At 40.8% G+C, this 12,646-nt stretch overlaps 1 protein-coding gene across 1 annotated transcript; it reads right to left on the bottom strand.

Moving 5' to 3' along the window:
• Positions 1 to 1,288: 1,288 nt before the first annotated feature.
• Positions 1,289 to 10,482, bottom strand: LOC108886440 (leucine-rich repeat neuronal protein 2). Its single transcript, XM_018681303.2, has 2 exons — positions 10,154 to 10,482; positions 1,289 to 4,823 (listed from the first exon to the last, which is right to left on the bottom strand). Exon 2 carries the CDS (start codon positions 4,374 to 4,376, stop codon positions 2,001 to 2,003), a length of 2,376 nt encoding a protein of 791 aa, XP_018536819.1. The 5' UTR covers positions 4,377 to 4,823; positions 10,154 to 10,482; the 3' UTR covers positions 1,289 to 2,000.
• Between the last annotated feature and the right edge of the window lie 2,164 nt (positions 10,483 to 12,646).

The raw sequence follows: 12,646 nt of genomic DNA on the forward strand, positions 1-12,646 counted from the left end.
TTGAGGAAAAAACGTGAACAAGAAGGACAGAAACAAGTCTTCAAGACCACCACAGCAACAGGTGTAGCTACACTGAGAACACCGTACTTCGCCTAAGAAGCGTTTCACTGTTGAAGAGCTGATGCTGCCTACTGCTAAGTTATGGTGAGTTGTATTTATTGTGCACTTTGCGTTTGTTTGTTTGTTTTTATGCCGAATCTATATTCCCAAAAAGAAAAGTATTATCTTGCATGAAACCGCTCGAGACTTAGACTAGACTTTATTGATCCCTTGGGATGACTCCCTCAGGGAAATTAAGGTCCGTGATGCAAAAAGGTTTGAGACCGCTGAATTACAATACTACTCTCTGAAATGTCAACGTATAAATTAGTTAGTTGCAAGCACTTGAAAATGTTTTTAAATCCATTACAATAGAAAATATACTTTTCTATACTTTTGGAGTGGATATATCTATGTTTAGTGGATATATTTTTGGAGACAAAATCCTTTGATATTGTTCTGTTTGTTTACTTTGACTTAGAGAGTCCAAACAAGCGGGGATTTCATTCAATATCGGTCTCAACGCTGACTTTTATTTCCCTGGATAAAGTCCATTTGTAGGCTCAGCTGAAGTTATTATGATGCTTCATCAGTAGTTAGACAATTCAAGTGGCTAATTTTCAAAATTATAGTCTTTTTAGCTCAGCTTTTTTGTGCTCATAAAAACACACAACAAGCAAATGTCATGGTAAAAAGACTGTAATTTTAGGTAATCATTTGATCTGACTTACTCAGACTTCTGAAACCTTATATTACCTGTCTGATCTTCAGAAGTCCTACAGCAGATTTAGTATCAGTATCCTCTTCTTGCTCTTCACTTCCAGGTTGGACAGGGGGAATGATTACAGTGACCAGTAACTCTGAGTTTTGTATAATATTGAGAACTTATTGTATCAACACAACTCTGTCAAATGTGAACCTAGCCTTTAAGCTGTCTGAAGCCTCTGCTCAGTTCCAGGTCTTATCCAGCAGGGGACACACTGTATCTTGTGTTTACTGAGTAGGTGTCAGATGTACTGAGCTATTATCGTACTTATTCCTACTGTGGAGCAATACCAGCTGCATGCAGATAAGGAGGGAGTTGTAGCTGCAGAAGGATCAGTGAGAGATTTTTATGCAGAAAATTTGAATTATGCTCTGTTGTCTGACACAGGACTGGTTCGCTCATTTGGTTGAATAATGATCATATTTTCGGTTTAATCTAAACTCAGTTTGTGGCAAGAAAAAAGAAATAAACTGTACGACTGTGTAAATTAAAAAGATTTTATTGTATAATAGCTCAAAATAGAATTTAACACAATCACTTGTTGATCACTTTTATGCTGAAAGAGGATGTTGGATGTTAGGCAGGAAATCTGGATGAATATACTGTATATGTACTGCAAGATCAACAACCCAGTCCAAGGTACTGAAAGCTAAGCAAAAGGGTTGTTTACATCAATCACTTTGACTTACAGAGCCCAAACAAGCAGGAATTTCAATCAGTATCAGTCTCAAGGCAGAGTTTCATCTCCCTGGAGAAAGTATGGTTCAGTCTGTTGAACATGGAGACATTAAACATGACAAATACCCTGGAGGCCTGAGCTGCTCTCCTCTGTAAATATCTGTCCTTGGATTGAATCAGGTTTTCTTCAGTTTCAGTCCTGTGGCCATCAGCAGCTCAGACTCATTTGTTTCTCCTGTGTTCACTCTCTGTGCTGCAGGAGTATGATTGTCCAGTTTTATTTCCCTGGTTAGGGTTTAGGCATTCTTTACAATACATCTCAACACACAGAAACAATGTCAATATATACTTTATACTGTATATAAAATAAATACAAATCTCTTTCTACACCACTTCTCTGATCTATGACTTCTCTCTCCTAGCTGTGATTTACAAAGTGTATATCTGATATTTTGTATGTCTGTACGTGTGTGTCAGTGTTTTTGTCTGTATTTGAGTGTCCACAGATGTAATTATCTCAGCAGTCCTCATGTAATAGCAGTTTCTCATTCTGCTTTGGCTGGTGTTCGTTGCTCCCTTCTGTCTTTTGTTTGATGATCAGAGCCTTGGGACTTTTGATTTCCTGGATGAGGGTACTGTGGACCTTTCCTGCCCCGTCGCTGGGCTGACTGTCCCAGCCCTGGCCCGCCAGCAGCAGCAGTATGAGTGCAAGGAGAAGAAGTGTAACTGCTGTGGAGGTCAGCTCTGGGCTTAGCTGCAGGCCAGGCTCAGGCTCTGGTACATCCTCTGTCCTGAATGAGACACACTGAGGCCTTCTGCTCTCTCTTGATCTCCTGTTGGCATACTTGGCATCCTTGCTGATCCCTAAATGTAGGCACACGCGATAAAATGTCTCTGCCTGCAGGTGGGTCAGGTTGAAACTCTGTGTGCCAGCCAAGACGCGTGTGGTGTATGTCGGAGTGTGGGCGTTTGAGTACATGGCTTGCCAGGACAGGCGAGTCGAGGGGAGGTTGTGTCCGCTCTGCCAGGACAGGATAGCATAGTGCTGTCCAACCTCCCTCACCTCCAACCTGGCATCCTCTCTGAACAATGGAAATCCCCTCAGATTAGCGGACATGCCCCTTTTTCTTTTCTTTTCTCTACTATGCACACCCACAGTAACACTGCGCGTATCTGCTCCTAGCGTATTCTCAGCTACACAGGTATACAATCCCGCCTCGCTGGGAGTGACCTTGTTGATCTCCAGAGTTCCCTCAGGCAGTAGCCGGTAGCGTTTTGAGGGGTTACAGGGAGTATTATCTTGAGTCTGGCTGTGAGAGAGGCTGGAGGCAGATGTATGGTTGACTCCTTCAGAGACTTTTGAATTGTGGCAGGGAGCAGGAGCTGGTAAACCTTTGGCTGCATGGTCGGGTGCAGGACCAAGTCTCAGTCCAGAGGGAGTCACCCAGTACAGTTCAGGCTGTGGATCTGCAAGACCTCTACAGTGCAAAACCAGTTTGCCTCCTTCTCTTACTCCTACATAGGAGGGGAGGGAGCTGGTGGGGATCATGGGGAGGCAGGAGGCCGACATCTCCCTAGAGGACACCTCCCTCACCCTGCGAGCTCTCAGCTCTGGTGGTTCAGAGCACAAGGTGGCCTGGGGTTGGATGAAACGCACCATCCGAGCCGTTTGCGCATCCGTTTGTTCTTTCTCAGTATGAGGATGAGAGGCCTCCTCGGCGGCCCAGTGAAACAGGCAGTCGCATCGTAGTGGGTTGGAGTGTAAGCTGACCTCCTGAAGACTGGGCAGGGAGAGCATGATGTGCTGGTGCAGAGCGCTGAGAGAGTTGGAGTTGAGCATCAGACTCTCCAGCCTGCTCAGCTGGAGGAAAGCCTGCGGATGGATGTAAGACAAACGTGGATTGTTGGTGATCTCTAACTTGGTGAGCTCCGGAAGATTCTCCAGGGCTGCTTTCTCAATGGAAACGAGCTCCTCCATGTTGTTCAGTCCGAGCTCCTTCAAGTGGATCATGTCTCTGAAATCTCCGGTCTCGATCAGTTTGATGCGGTTTTTGTTGAGGTCGAGGAACTTCAGTCCTGGCACTCTCCTCAGGGCCTGTGTGGGGACCTTGGTCAGCAGGTTATCGTAGAAAGAGAGGCTCTCCAGGCCATCCAACCCCTCTAGTGCTTTTTCAGCCAGGCCTCTCAGACCCATACCACCGAGGACGAGGCTCCGGAGGGATTTTAGGGCTAGGAAGCCTCGCTCAGGAAGGGCCTCCACAGGGTTTCCCCCAAGCATGAGAACTTCCAAGCGGGGCAAAGCCTTGAACCACCGAGGGTCAACGGTGGTGAGTCTGTTGTTGTTGATGTGCAGGCGCAGTAGAGAGTCCAGACCAGTGAAAGCTCCAGGTGCTATTGAGTGTAAGTTATTGTGGCTTAGAAAGAGTTCCTGCAAAGCTGGCAGTGAGGAGAAGGAAGCCTCGGGGAGGTGACTGAGATGGTTCTCCTCCAGGTGCAGAGACAGCAGAGAGGGCAGAGAGGAGCTCTGAGTTATCGTCCTGACGTGGCTGAAGCGGTTCTGGGAAAGGTCGAGGTCGGTGAGGTTGGTGAGTCCGTGCAGCACCGCAGTGTCGAGCTCAGACAGGAGGTTACTCTGCAGGCGCAGGGTGTGTGTGTTTGGAGGTATGGGTAGGGGGAGCTTGGTCAACAGCAGGTCATTGCAGTCCACAGTGGGAGCTTCGTGGTAGACCGAATCGGGGGAGAACCACGGCTTGATCTGGCACACACACCGCACTGGGCAGGAGACGTGCCATGGTAGTGCGTGAGGTAGCGAGCCTGTGATGCTCGGCACACACACGCCAACAAACACACACAGGAGACACTGTAACTGTAGAAGCACTAAAGTTGGCTTCATAATCCTTACAGGTCACAGGAGCTGATTCAGACAAGATGAGGAAGAGTTTGTTATGAGGAGCTGAAATTAATCATTTGGACCAGAGATGTGTGTGAAGTCATGTTATTAACAGTTTCAAGGTGTATGTGCAAACTGTAAAAGGTAGGCCAGATGGTGCAGTCTCATTATTCATCATAGAGTGGTAACCAGTGAAAGAGGGATTATACTGGTGATAGCATTCTACACCAGCTTCAGGAAGGGATTAAAAAAAGCTGAAAGGTGTATTCTCCCTTTGTTGCTAAGTTTGGCTCTGCTATACAGAGAGTGTTTTTATGTGTAACTTTGATTGCACTGGCGAAACAGGGACTGCACAATGGCTGTAGGTCAATAATGGCCTTTGTTGTCACACCATCGATCTCACATCCTGGCCACAGGTGGCGCACTCGCAGCTCGCAGTGTGGCGCGTCACTGTTTTGTCAGAAAAAGAAGAGGAGAAAGATACAAAGATTCAGAAAGAAACAGAGAGGGAAAAACAAAAGACCAAAGTCTAAAATCAACTGTTTAATGCAGTCTTAAAACTATTAAAACTAAATGTGTCATTTCAATACAAACACATTTTTAAAGCATTAAACATCATTAATTCCCAAAACCAAGTGTCTGTGAATATGCAGTACACTTGGGTTTTACATTTGATGCTTTAGCAAGGTCATATAGAGTTTTGAAGGATGTATTATGCAGACCCATAAAAGCAGAAACGCTCTATAGCCGTGGATAGATGAGAAAGAAGATGAAGGTACTGAAAAAAACCCACAGTCTCTATTTTCCAAAGGAGATCTGGCTTTGACTGTAGAAGCACATTTAAAAAATGGAAAGTGCAGTGACAAACAAATGAAGGCAATCATGATAAAAAAGTGAGAAAGAAAAAGCATGGAGGAGGAAGGGAGGAAGAAATAGAGAAAGGCATTGGTACATTGTGATCGCCAGTGTTACTTACAGCCTACAGGTGATTAAGTAAATATGCAGGAGTGATGAAATAGTGAAGCATGTAAATATTTCATGTCAGCAATTCACGCTCAGTGCCTGTTAGAACATAGCGTCCCACAAATTCTATTTATTATGTAACCGTTAAAAGACCCCAAGGATCTTTTATATTATCAGCCTTCTGTGCTTGAGGCTATAATGAGAAGGACTGTGTGAATATAGCTGCTGCTGCAACAAATACACAGAGAGAGACACACACACAAACACACCAGGATTACATCAGTATTTTAAATTTACAACATTTGGCAGACTCTCACATCCATTGTGACTTATTGCACAGTATTAATGGTACAAGATGGTTAAATTAACTGATTGTAGACATTTGGCAACAATAGAGCAAAAGCACCCTACAGGGAGAAATTGTCATCCTACTCTCATCAGATTTTAATTGAAAAGTATGTTGGATGCAAGTAGGGCTGAAAATATAGGCCAAAGCATGTAGCAGGCTACTAATTGTACATTAGCTTACAAGCAATAAAAATACAACAGCGAGATTAGTGTATGGTAATTTTTTAGTTTCATAAAAACTCAGGAACAGCACAACAAGGTTTAAAGGTAGGCAGGTAGCTATCTAGATCACTGTTATCTAAAAATATCACTTAATGTAGATTTAAGTTTCACCAGTTTCATTCAGACAATGCATATGACAAATATGCTACTACTTACAGAACTGTGGGAATGCTAAAGCTATTCATTCAATACCTTACAGCTCCCGTGTGTGGAATTCTTATGCGATGGTGATCTTGATTGTGATTACATACATTCTGTTCTTAGAGAAATTAGACAATCTAAATGCAGTTGTGTTGGTTTTGGCCCGTTGAATCTTCACTCAGATTACGAAAACAATACTTTAAACTGTGTTTTGGGCTGGAAGCATTTAATGTGAATGAACACTCAGGAGGAATTTGTGTGGTGAATGCAAATCAAAACCTAGGTGCTGGTTTACAGATGAAGAGACTTTAGTGTGCTGTCATCTTCACTTTAATGCAATTAATGTTACACTTAATTTTTTATCAAAATATTACAATACATGAATTATATATGGACTATATCTGTATAACCTATATATAATCATATATAGTGCTTTACAGTATACACTCATTCACACGCCAATGACTGCAAGTTACCTTGCCAGTGATGTTTTACTGTCCCTTGTCTTCTAAATGTTATTTTAGATGTTTTTTCCAGCCTGAAAAAGCTGTATTAGAGTTTTAATCATTTTTGACAAATTTAAAAAAAAAAGTCAACACAATGGATAATCATTAGTACTGGTATAAACAATCTGATGCATGAGAAGCACTCGTGCACACATGCCGAGAAGCCATGCAAGACTTACTTCATAGTTGCCATGGAAACAAATCTCCTACCCTCACTCTGTCTCAGTGTTTTGAGATTTAGTTTGGAGTTTGTTTTGGCCCAATCTGTGTATCAGTTGACAAGAACACAGATGAACAATGACTGGACTGAGGAAACTTACGTCATGACCACAGTTCTGAGGCTGCAAAACTGCAGTACCTTTCATCAATCTCCACTTATTCTGCAAAAAACTGCTGTGTGATTATAAAAGTTGTGTATTAATTCACTCTTAACCTTTCTTGACACTTGGAAAGATCCTGAGCTGAAGTCTGCAGTTAATATGACTGACAGAAGGCACTGCACAAGTCCTCAGGATTGATGTCTGCCAGAAGATGAGGAGAAAATGTGGAGAGATGCTTGCCAAATATTTTCCAATAATAAGGAGGAGAGAGAATCTACAGATAATTCATTGAGAGGAAGACAAAAGCTGTTAGCATTCAAACTGCATGTTGTTTAATTGTATGAGCAGCAAGAACTGAGCACTTTGTGTGTGAATACTGTTTGCGAGTGCTAAGTGCACTGCGTTATCCAAGCACTGAGTCAATTTAATGTCTGAGCTGTAGCAGTAAAAACACAGGAGCAATTCTCACCTCCCGGGGCTCTTCTTTCTCATCTATCAGCCATTCACTTTCATCTCAACTCTCTCATCTTTTCATATGCAACCAGCTCAATAATGGATTCATCATTTAATTTTACTGTTAGTGTTTTTAGCAGTTGCAGGAAAGCAGGACTGTGTGCTGATGTGTATACAAAGGACTTGTGCCGCCTTGCAATTTGAACGATTCATAGAGGGAGTGGAAAATAGATCTGTATGACTCAGCGGCTAAACTCATAACCCAGCTCTCCACAATCTTTTCGCTGGAGATAAACAGAGAATATTTTTGCTCTTAGAGGCCATTATTACTCCCCTCTTCTGACTCAGATTCCTTTGAAAGTTCACCATATGGCTGCACTATGGCTCACATGTAATCCACAGCAGCACCCCGGCCATTGAAGGATGAATAATAGTAATAAAAAGACAAAGCTGCACTGACCTTAATCCAAGTGGCCCTCCAGTCAACAGCTGGGGAAAAAGCATTTATTTAAACTTCATAAATACTGCAAGAATATGTATTGGTCTCAGTCAAATAGTGACTGAAAATGTAATTATACTGAAGTTAAAAAGTATATGTATATATTTTGTAATTTTGTGAAAAAACAGTGTTGAGAGAAAAGTACAGATCATGCTTCTGAAGGTGGCTTAGTAAATGGGTTGTGTGTCCGCTCTCAGTAGCTCGAATATTGAGTTCTCTCTTAGACACTGCAGATTAAAGTGGTAACGAGAAACCCTGGAAGAGTTGATTAATAGATCAATCAATCGTCAGCAAACTTAACTGGCAACTATTTTGATAATTAAATAATTGTTCCAGTAATTTTTCAAGCAAAATTGCTCAGCATTTGCTGACTCCAGATTCTCAAATGTCAGAATTAACTGATTATATTAGTAAAATGAATATTTTTGGATTATGGACTATTGGTTTAACAAAATGTGACATTTGAGGATGTAACCTTGGACTCTGGGTAATTATAACAACCATTTTTAACTGTTCTCTGACATTTTATAGACAAAACAAGTACTTGATTAATCAAGGAAATAAAAGATTGATTAGTGTATGAAAATATATCTATCAATTATATTTTGTTGCATTAATATTTCTTTTAACTTTACCTCAATTTAAGCTTAAAGTTCACCCCACGAGTCATGTATTTTGTAAATAATCTTAATTACACACTAAAATATAACAAGAAGATTAAGTGACACACACACTTGATGCACCAACTAGTGCACTGAATCACTATAGGTACTGGATACCATTATTTACTGACTGCCACCGCAAGTACTACATTTTGTATAACTGCTCTCTACAAAACAGAGAGCCTGTTTAAACCTTCCTGAAGCACTAATGCAGATATGCATTAATGAGGAATCTAAAGGCATCTGACGAAACCCTCTGCCTTTACTACTTAGCATACTAAATACAGATTGTTGTATTTAGTCGTTAGACTTTCATATCATTCCTCAACCCAAGACAGATAGTGTTTCTGTATCAATAACTAATCAATTCATTTTTCCGTTGGATACATTTTTATTTCTTTTCCTTCATAACCAATTTATTCTCTCACACACCCACACACTCACCCACACACCCAATACCTGTGCATGTTTGCTAAACCTCCGCTACCACCACATGCTCCAGACTGTACCTACTTAATCAAATACATTAAAGATGACATTAATTTGTTTACCTTTGTTTGACTTTCCTGTCAGTTTGTCATTTGTGTGAGTGCCCCACTTGACTTGACACATATACAACAAGCTCAGCACTCGAGCTGATGTTTACATTCAATTCTGTCTGGTACTTTAATGATTAGGGGGCTGCAACAGACAGTTAATAGATATAAGAGAGAAAGACCAATCCAATACAATGATACAGTGAGGTGGAACAAGGAGGTTTCAGGGTATACATTAAAAAGCTAAGCACGCACAAAATCACAACCATTTGCTTTCTAACTTTTGGATTTCTTTTGATGTAAGTTGTGCTTTTGGAAAGAAAATCTGACATTTGACGTATTAAACTAAATATCTTTTCTTACAGGATAACTTTTGTTGTGCAGATTTAATGAAGAAGTTAAGTGTGGGATTATTAATTAGCTGGTGGTCTCTATCCTTTTAATGAGCAACTATCAGCAAGTCAGTGGCTTGAAAGTTTTCAGAATCCCTATTGAGGTGAAAACCAAAATTAGATTGTGATGTATTATTATAGAGCATAGTCATATTCATGCTACTGCAGAAGTTAAAGTCAAACATGCCTCTCCTTCATCTCCATTTGTCTTAGCTTTTTCTAACCTAACAGAAAGAGAGTGCCGTAGAAAAGCTTTTCAGACCTACATTTCTTAATGGCTTGAGGGAGAAAATAGGTACAGAGTAGAAATACAGGCTTTCATGAGATGGTCCATTGCAAAACGTTTGTTTGTGCTGTGCAGCTACGACACGGAGAGAGACACTGCAACAGGGCGGAATAGAAAGAGGGAGGATTTAGAGAGCGGGAGAGAGGGATGTATATGACAGAGATAGAGGTGCTGGATGCAGATTCTCAAAAAAAAAAAAAAAAAAAAAAAAAACAGAGACGCATTGCCCTGCAGCTGTATCCGTTCCAGCATACACACAGACACACATATACACAAACTTATGATTTATCCCCCCCCAACACAGACCCCATGCTTCTCCATTTCTAACACACACACCTGCAACCGTCATCCACAGCTGCATGTGTGCATGAGAGACTACATGTCTGTGTGAGCGTTACAGTGCCTGGTTTGCTTAGAAAATTCTACCAACATATTTCATGTATTTCTCTTACCGCAGAAGAAGCACCGACTACATCTCTCTCAGCCGTTTCTTGCCTTCTTCATTCGCTGTCAGTCTGTCTTTGCAAATGCCTCATGTGCTGGGATGCTGTCTCTTCTCCCTCGCTCAGTCACACGTTTGTGGATCTCTTAAGATTCCTGAAATATCACTTCCCTAGCTCTGCCTCTCTATGGAGCTGAAGAGAAAATTGGCACAGACTGAATCTCTCTCCCTCTCTCTCTCTCTCTCTCCCCCTCTCTCCCTCCAGCTAAAGAGGAGATGAGGTGTGTTCTGCAGCAGAGCTTCTGTCCCTCTCATCTCTCCTCTCTTTTCTACCGACTGCCTCACTCGTTCACTCCTTCTCTTTTCCTGTGTCACAAGCCAAAGGAAAGCCATTTGTGTTAGTTACAGTGTGTTATTTTTTGCTGGATGAGAAGTTTTCTTTGGCTTGTGGTGGCATTTCAGTTTTCTGCCATCCTCTGCATATTAAAGTCCTGCCTATAATGCCAGGTCATGTGAAACATGTGACAGAGCAGCAAAGACAAACCATCATTTTAGTATTTCAGTATCTCTAGTACAGCATTAATGCACTGCTGACTGTCTGAAATTCAACCAGCTGAAGCTGTCTCATCATTTCATTAAACAGACTTGTTGAATTTCACTCCTGTCAGATTTGAATGTGGAATTGTCTCAACATCATCACAAATCTCTACTGCAAACTGCATAACATGATTTCAGACATAAATTGTACACTGTGTGAACTTAACGTCAAGCTTCAATAAGGTTTTAATGGCCCTTATTTTTATAGTGCTTAAAAGAGAAAGCAATAGAGAAAAGAGGCATTTTATTGTGGGTACCACAGATCTGAAGAGGGACCGTGAATTGACTTTGGGGTTTTTAGTTGTTTATTACATTTCTCTTTTTCCAATAGACTCAGTGCATTTCCTTATTCTGTAGTTTTCATATTCTGTTTTAATACCACACTGACAGGTGGTGGCATCCGGTGGTAATTTATGTATGACAGAAAAGTAATTTAGTCCAGTATGGGAGGAGAGGCTCTCAGACTTATTGCAGTATGTATATATTTTCAATAACATCACCATAGCTCTGTAAGGAATAACTCATGTCATAACTTTGGCTATGCATTGAATATGGAGAAGGCAATACAGTCTGTCTGTGCTGGGACAGAGGTATAACTCTACTCTGTGGATTCACCCCAGGTTGCAGCAATACAGCAGTAACATGATAAATAGCAAGTATGCAGCATCGTAAGTAATCTCCTGCAGGATTTAACTTGGAAGTAAAACACAATCCATGCTTCATACAAATGGTGTAAAGCATGTAGAAACTGAAATGGAGGCTTGTGCAAATAGTGCCTGTAGTTACAGCAGTGAATTTCATTTAAGTATTTAGACTAAATGTGACTGGAAAACCTGATGCAGACTGTTAAATTAATGCAGTGAAGTCATCATGGGTGAGGTAGACAGCTTATATAGCATGACTGAAGTGTGTTTCACATTGGTACCTATATCAGTTTGTAGTAAGCCTGTAGTTTTGCTACCAGACATGAGTCTGACAGGTCGCAACATAGAATCAGGGTTTGGGTCAGTCATTTCTTAAAGCTGCTATAGTCAATATTTTTAAATTAAGAATTATAAACAACAACAATTATTTAAAAAAAAAAACAACAATTGTCAAATGACCATGTGAAATGTGAAAAATATCAGTCTTTGTAACAAACACATGGAGAATTAGACACTGTCGTCCCAAGAATATTGACAGAATTAGTTATTTTATTAAGCACGCCAAAACATTAGCTTATGTTCAAGTGATGAAGCCCTCTAGTGGCTGTAATGATTATGACGTGATCAAAGGAAGAAGTCGGGTACCGCTGTTGTAGAGTGAAAAAGTCCACACAAGGAGAAGTTCGGGGGGTTGACTAAAGCTTGATTGTTTTTCACTGCCCTCAAGTATCAAAAAAATCAGTTAATGCATGTTTTTCTCTCTATATAACTCACTAGAAGTCTCTGCCCTGTGTGTTAGGCACTGCAAGTAAAGTAAGTAAAATAAAACTTAATCTATGTAGCATAAAAGAGGTCCTTCAGCATCCACTCTAATCTGTATTATTGGAGATCATGACTCTTAACCACTCAACAAGTTCTAATCAAACACTATCACTACTCAACCCTGATGCATAACAGAAGTCCTCAAAGCACTTTTCAAATAGAGCAGGTCTAGACTGTAGTCTTTATATTACATAGCACACAGCACAGTGCAAGCTCTACATTATTATAATGTTGATAATAATGTAATATAATAATGATAATTAATGTTTTCATAATGACTTATTTGAATATTTTTCTGTGCCACTGTAAAGCACTTTGAATTGCCTTTGTCTAGATGGTACTATACATGTAAACTTGCCTTGCACAATAATAATCATGACAAGGAGGAGAGAAATGAAACAGCGCAAAACTAAGGGAGAGATACAGATGGAAAGGAAGAG

This window comes from Lates calcarifer, unplaced genomic scaffold, assembly GCF_001640805.2.
Source record: "Lates calcarifer isolate ASB-BC8 unplaced genomic scaffold, TLL_Latcal_v3 _unitig_1126_quiver_1290, whole genome shotgun sequence".
NCBI classification, from domain to species: Eukaryota; Metazoa; Chordata; class Actinopteri; family Centropomidae; genus Lates; species Lates calcarifer.

Coding starts and splice junctions, on each gene's coding strand:
- LOC108886440 (XM_018681303.2), bottom strand. CDS start 4,376: ATGAAGCCAACTTTAGTGCTTCTACAGTTACAGTGTCTCCTGTGTGTG.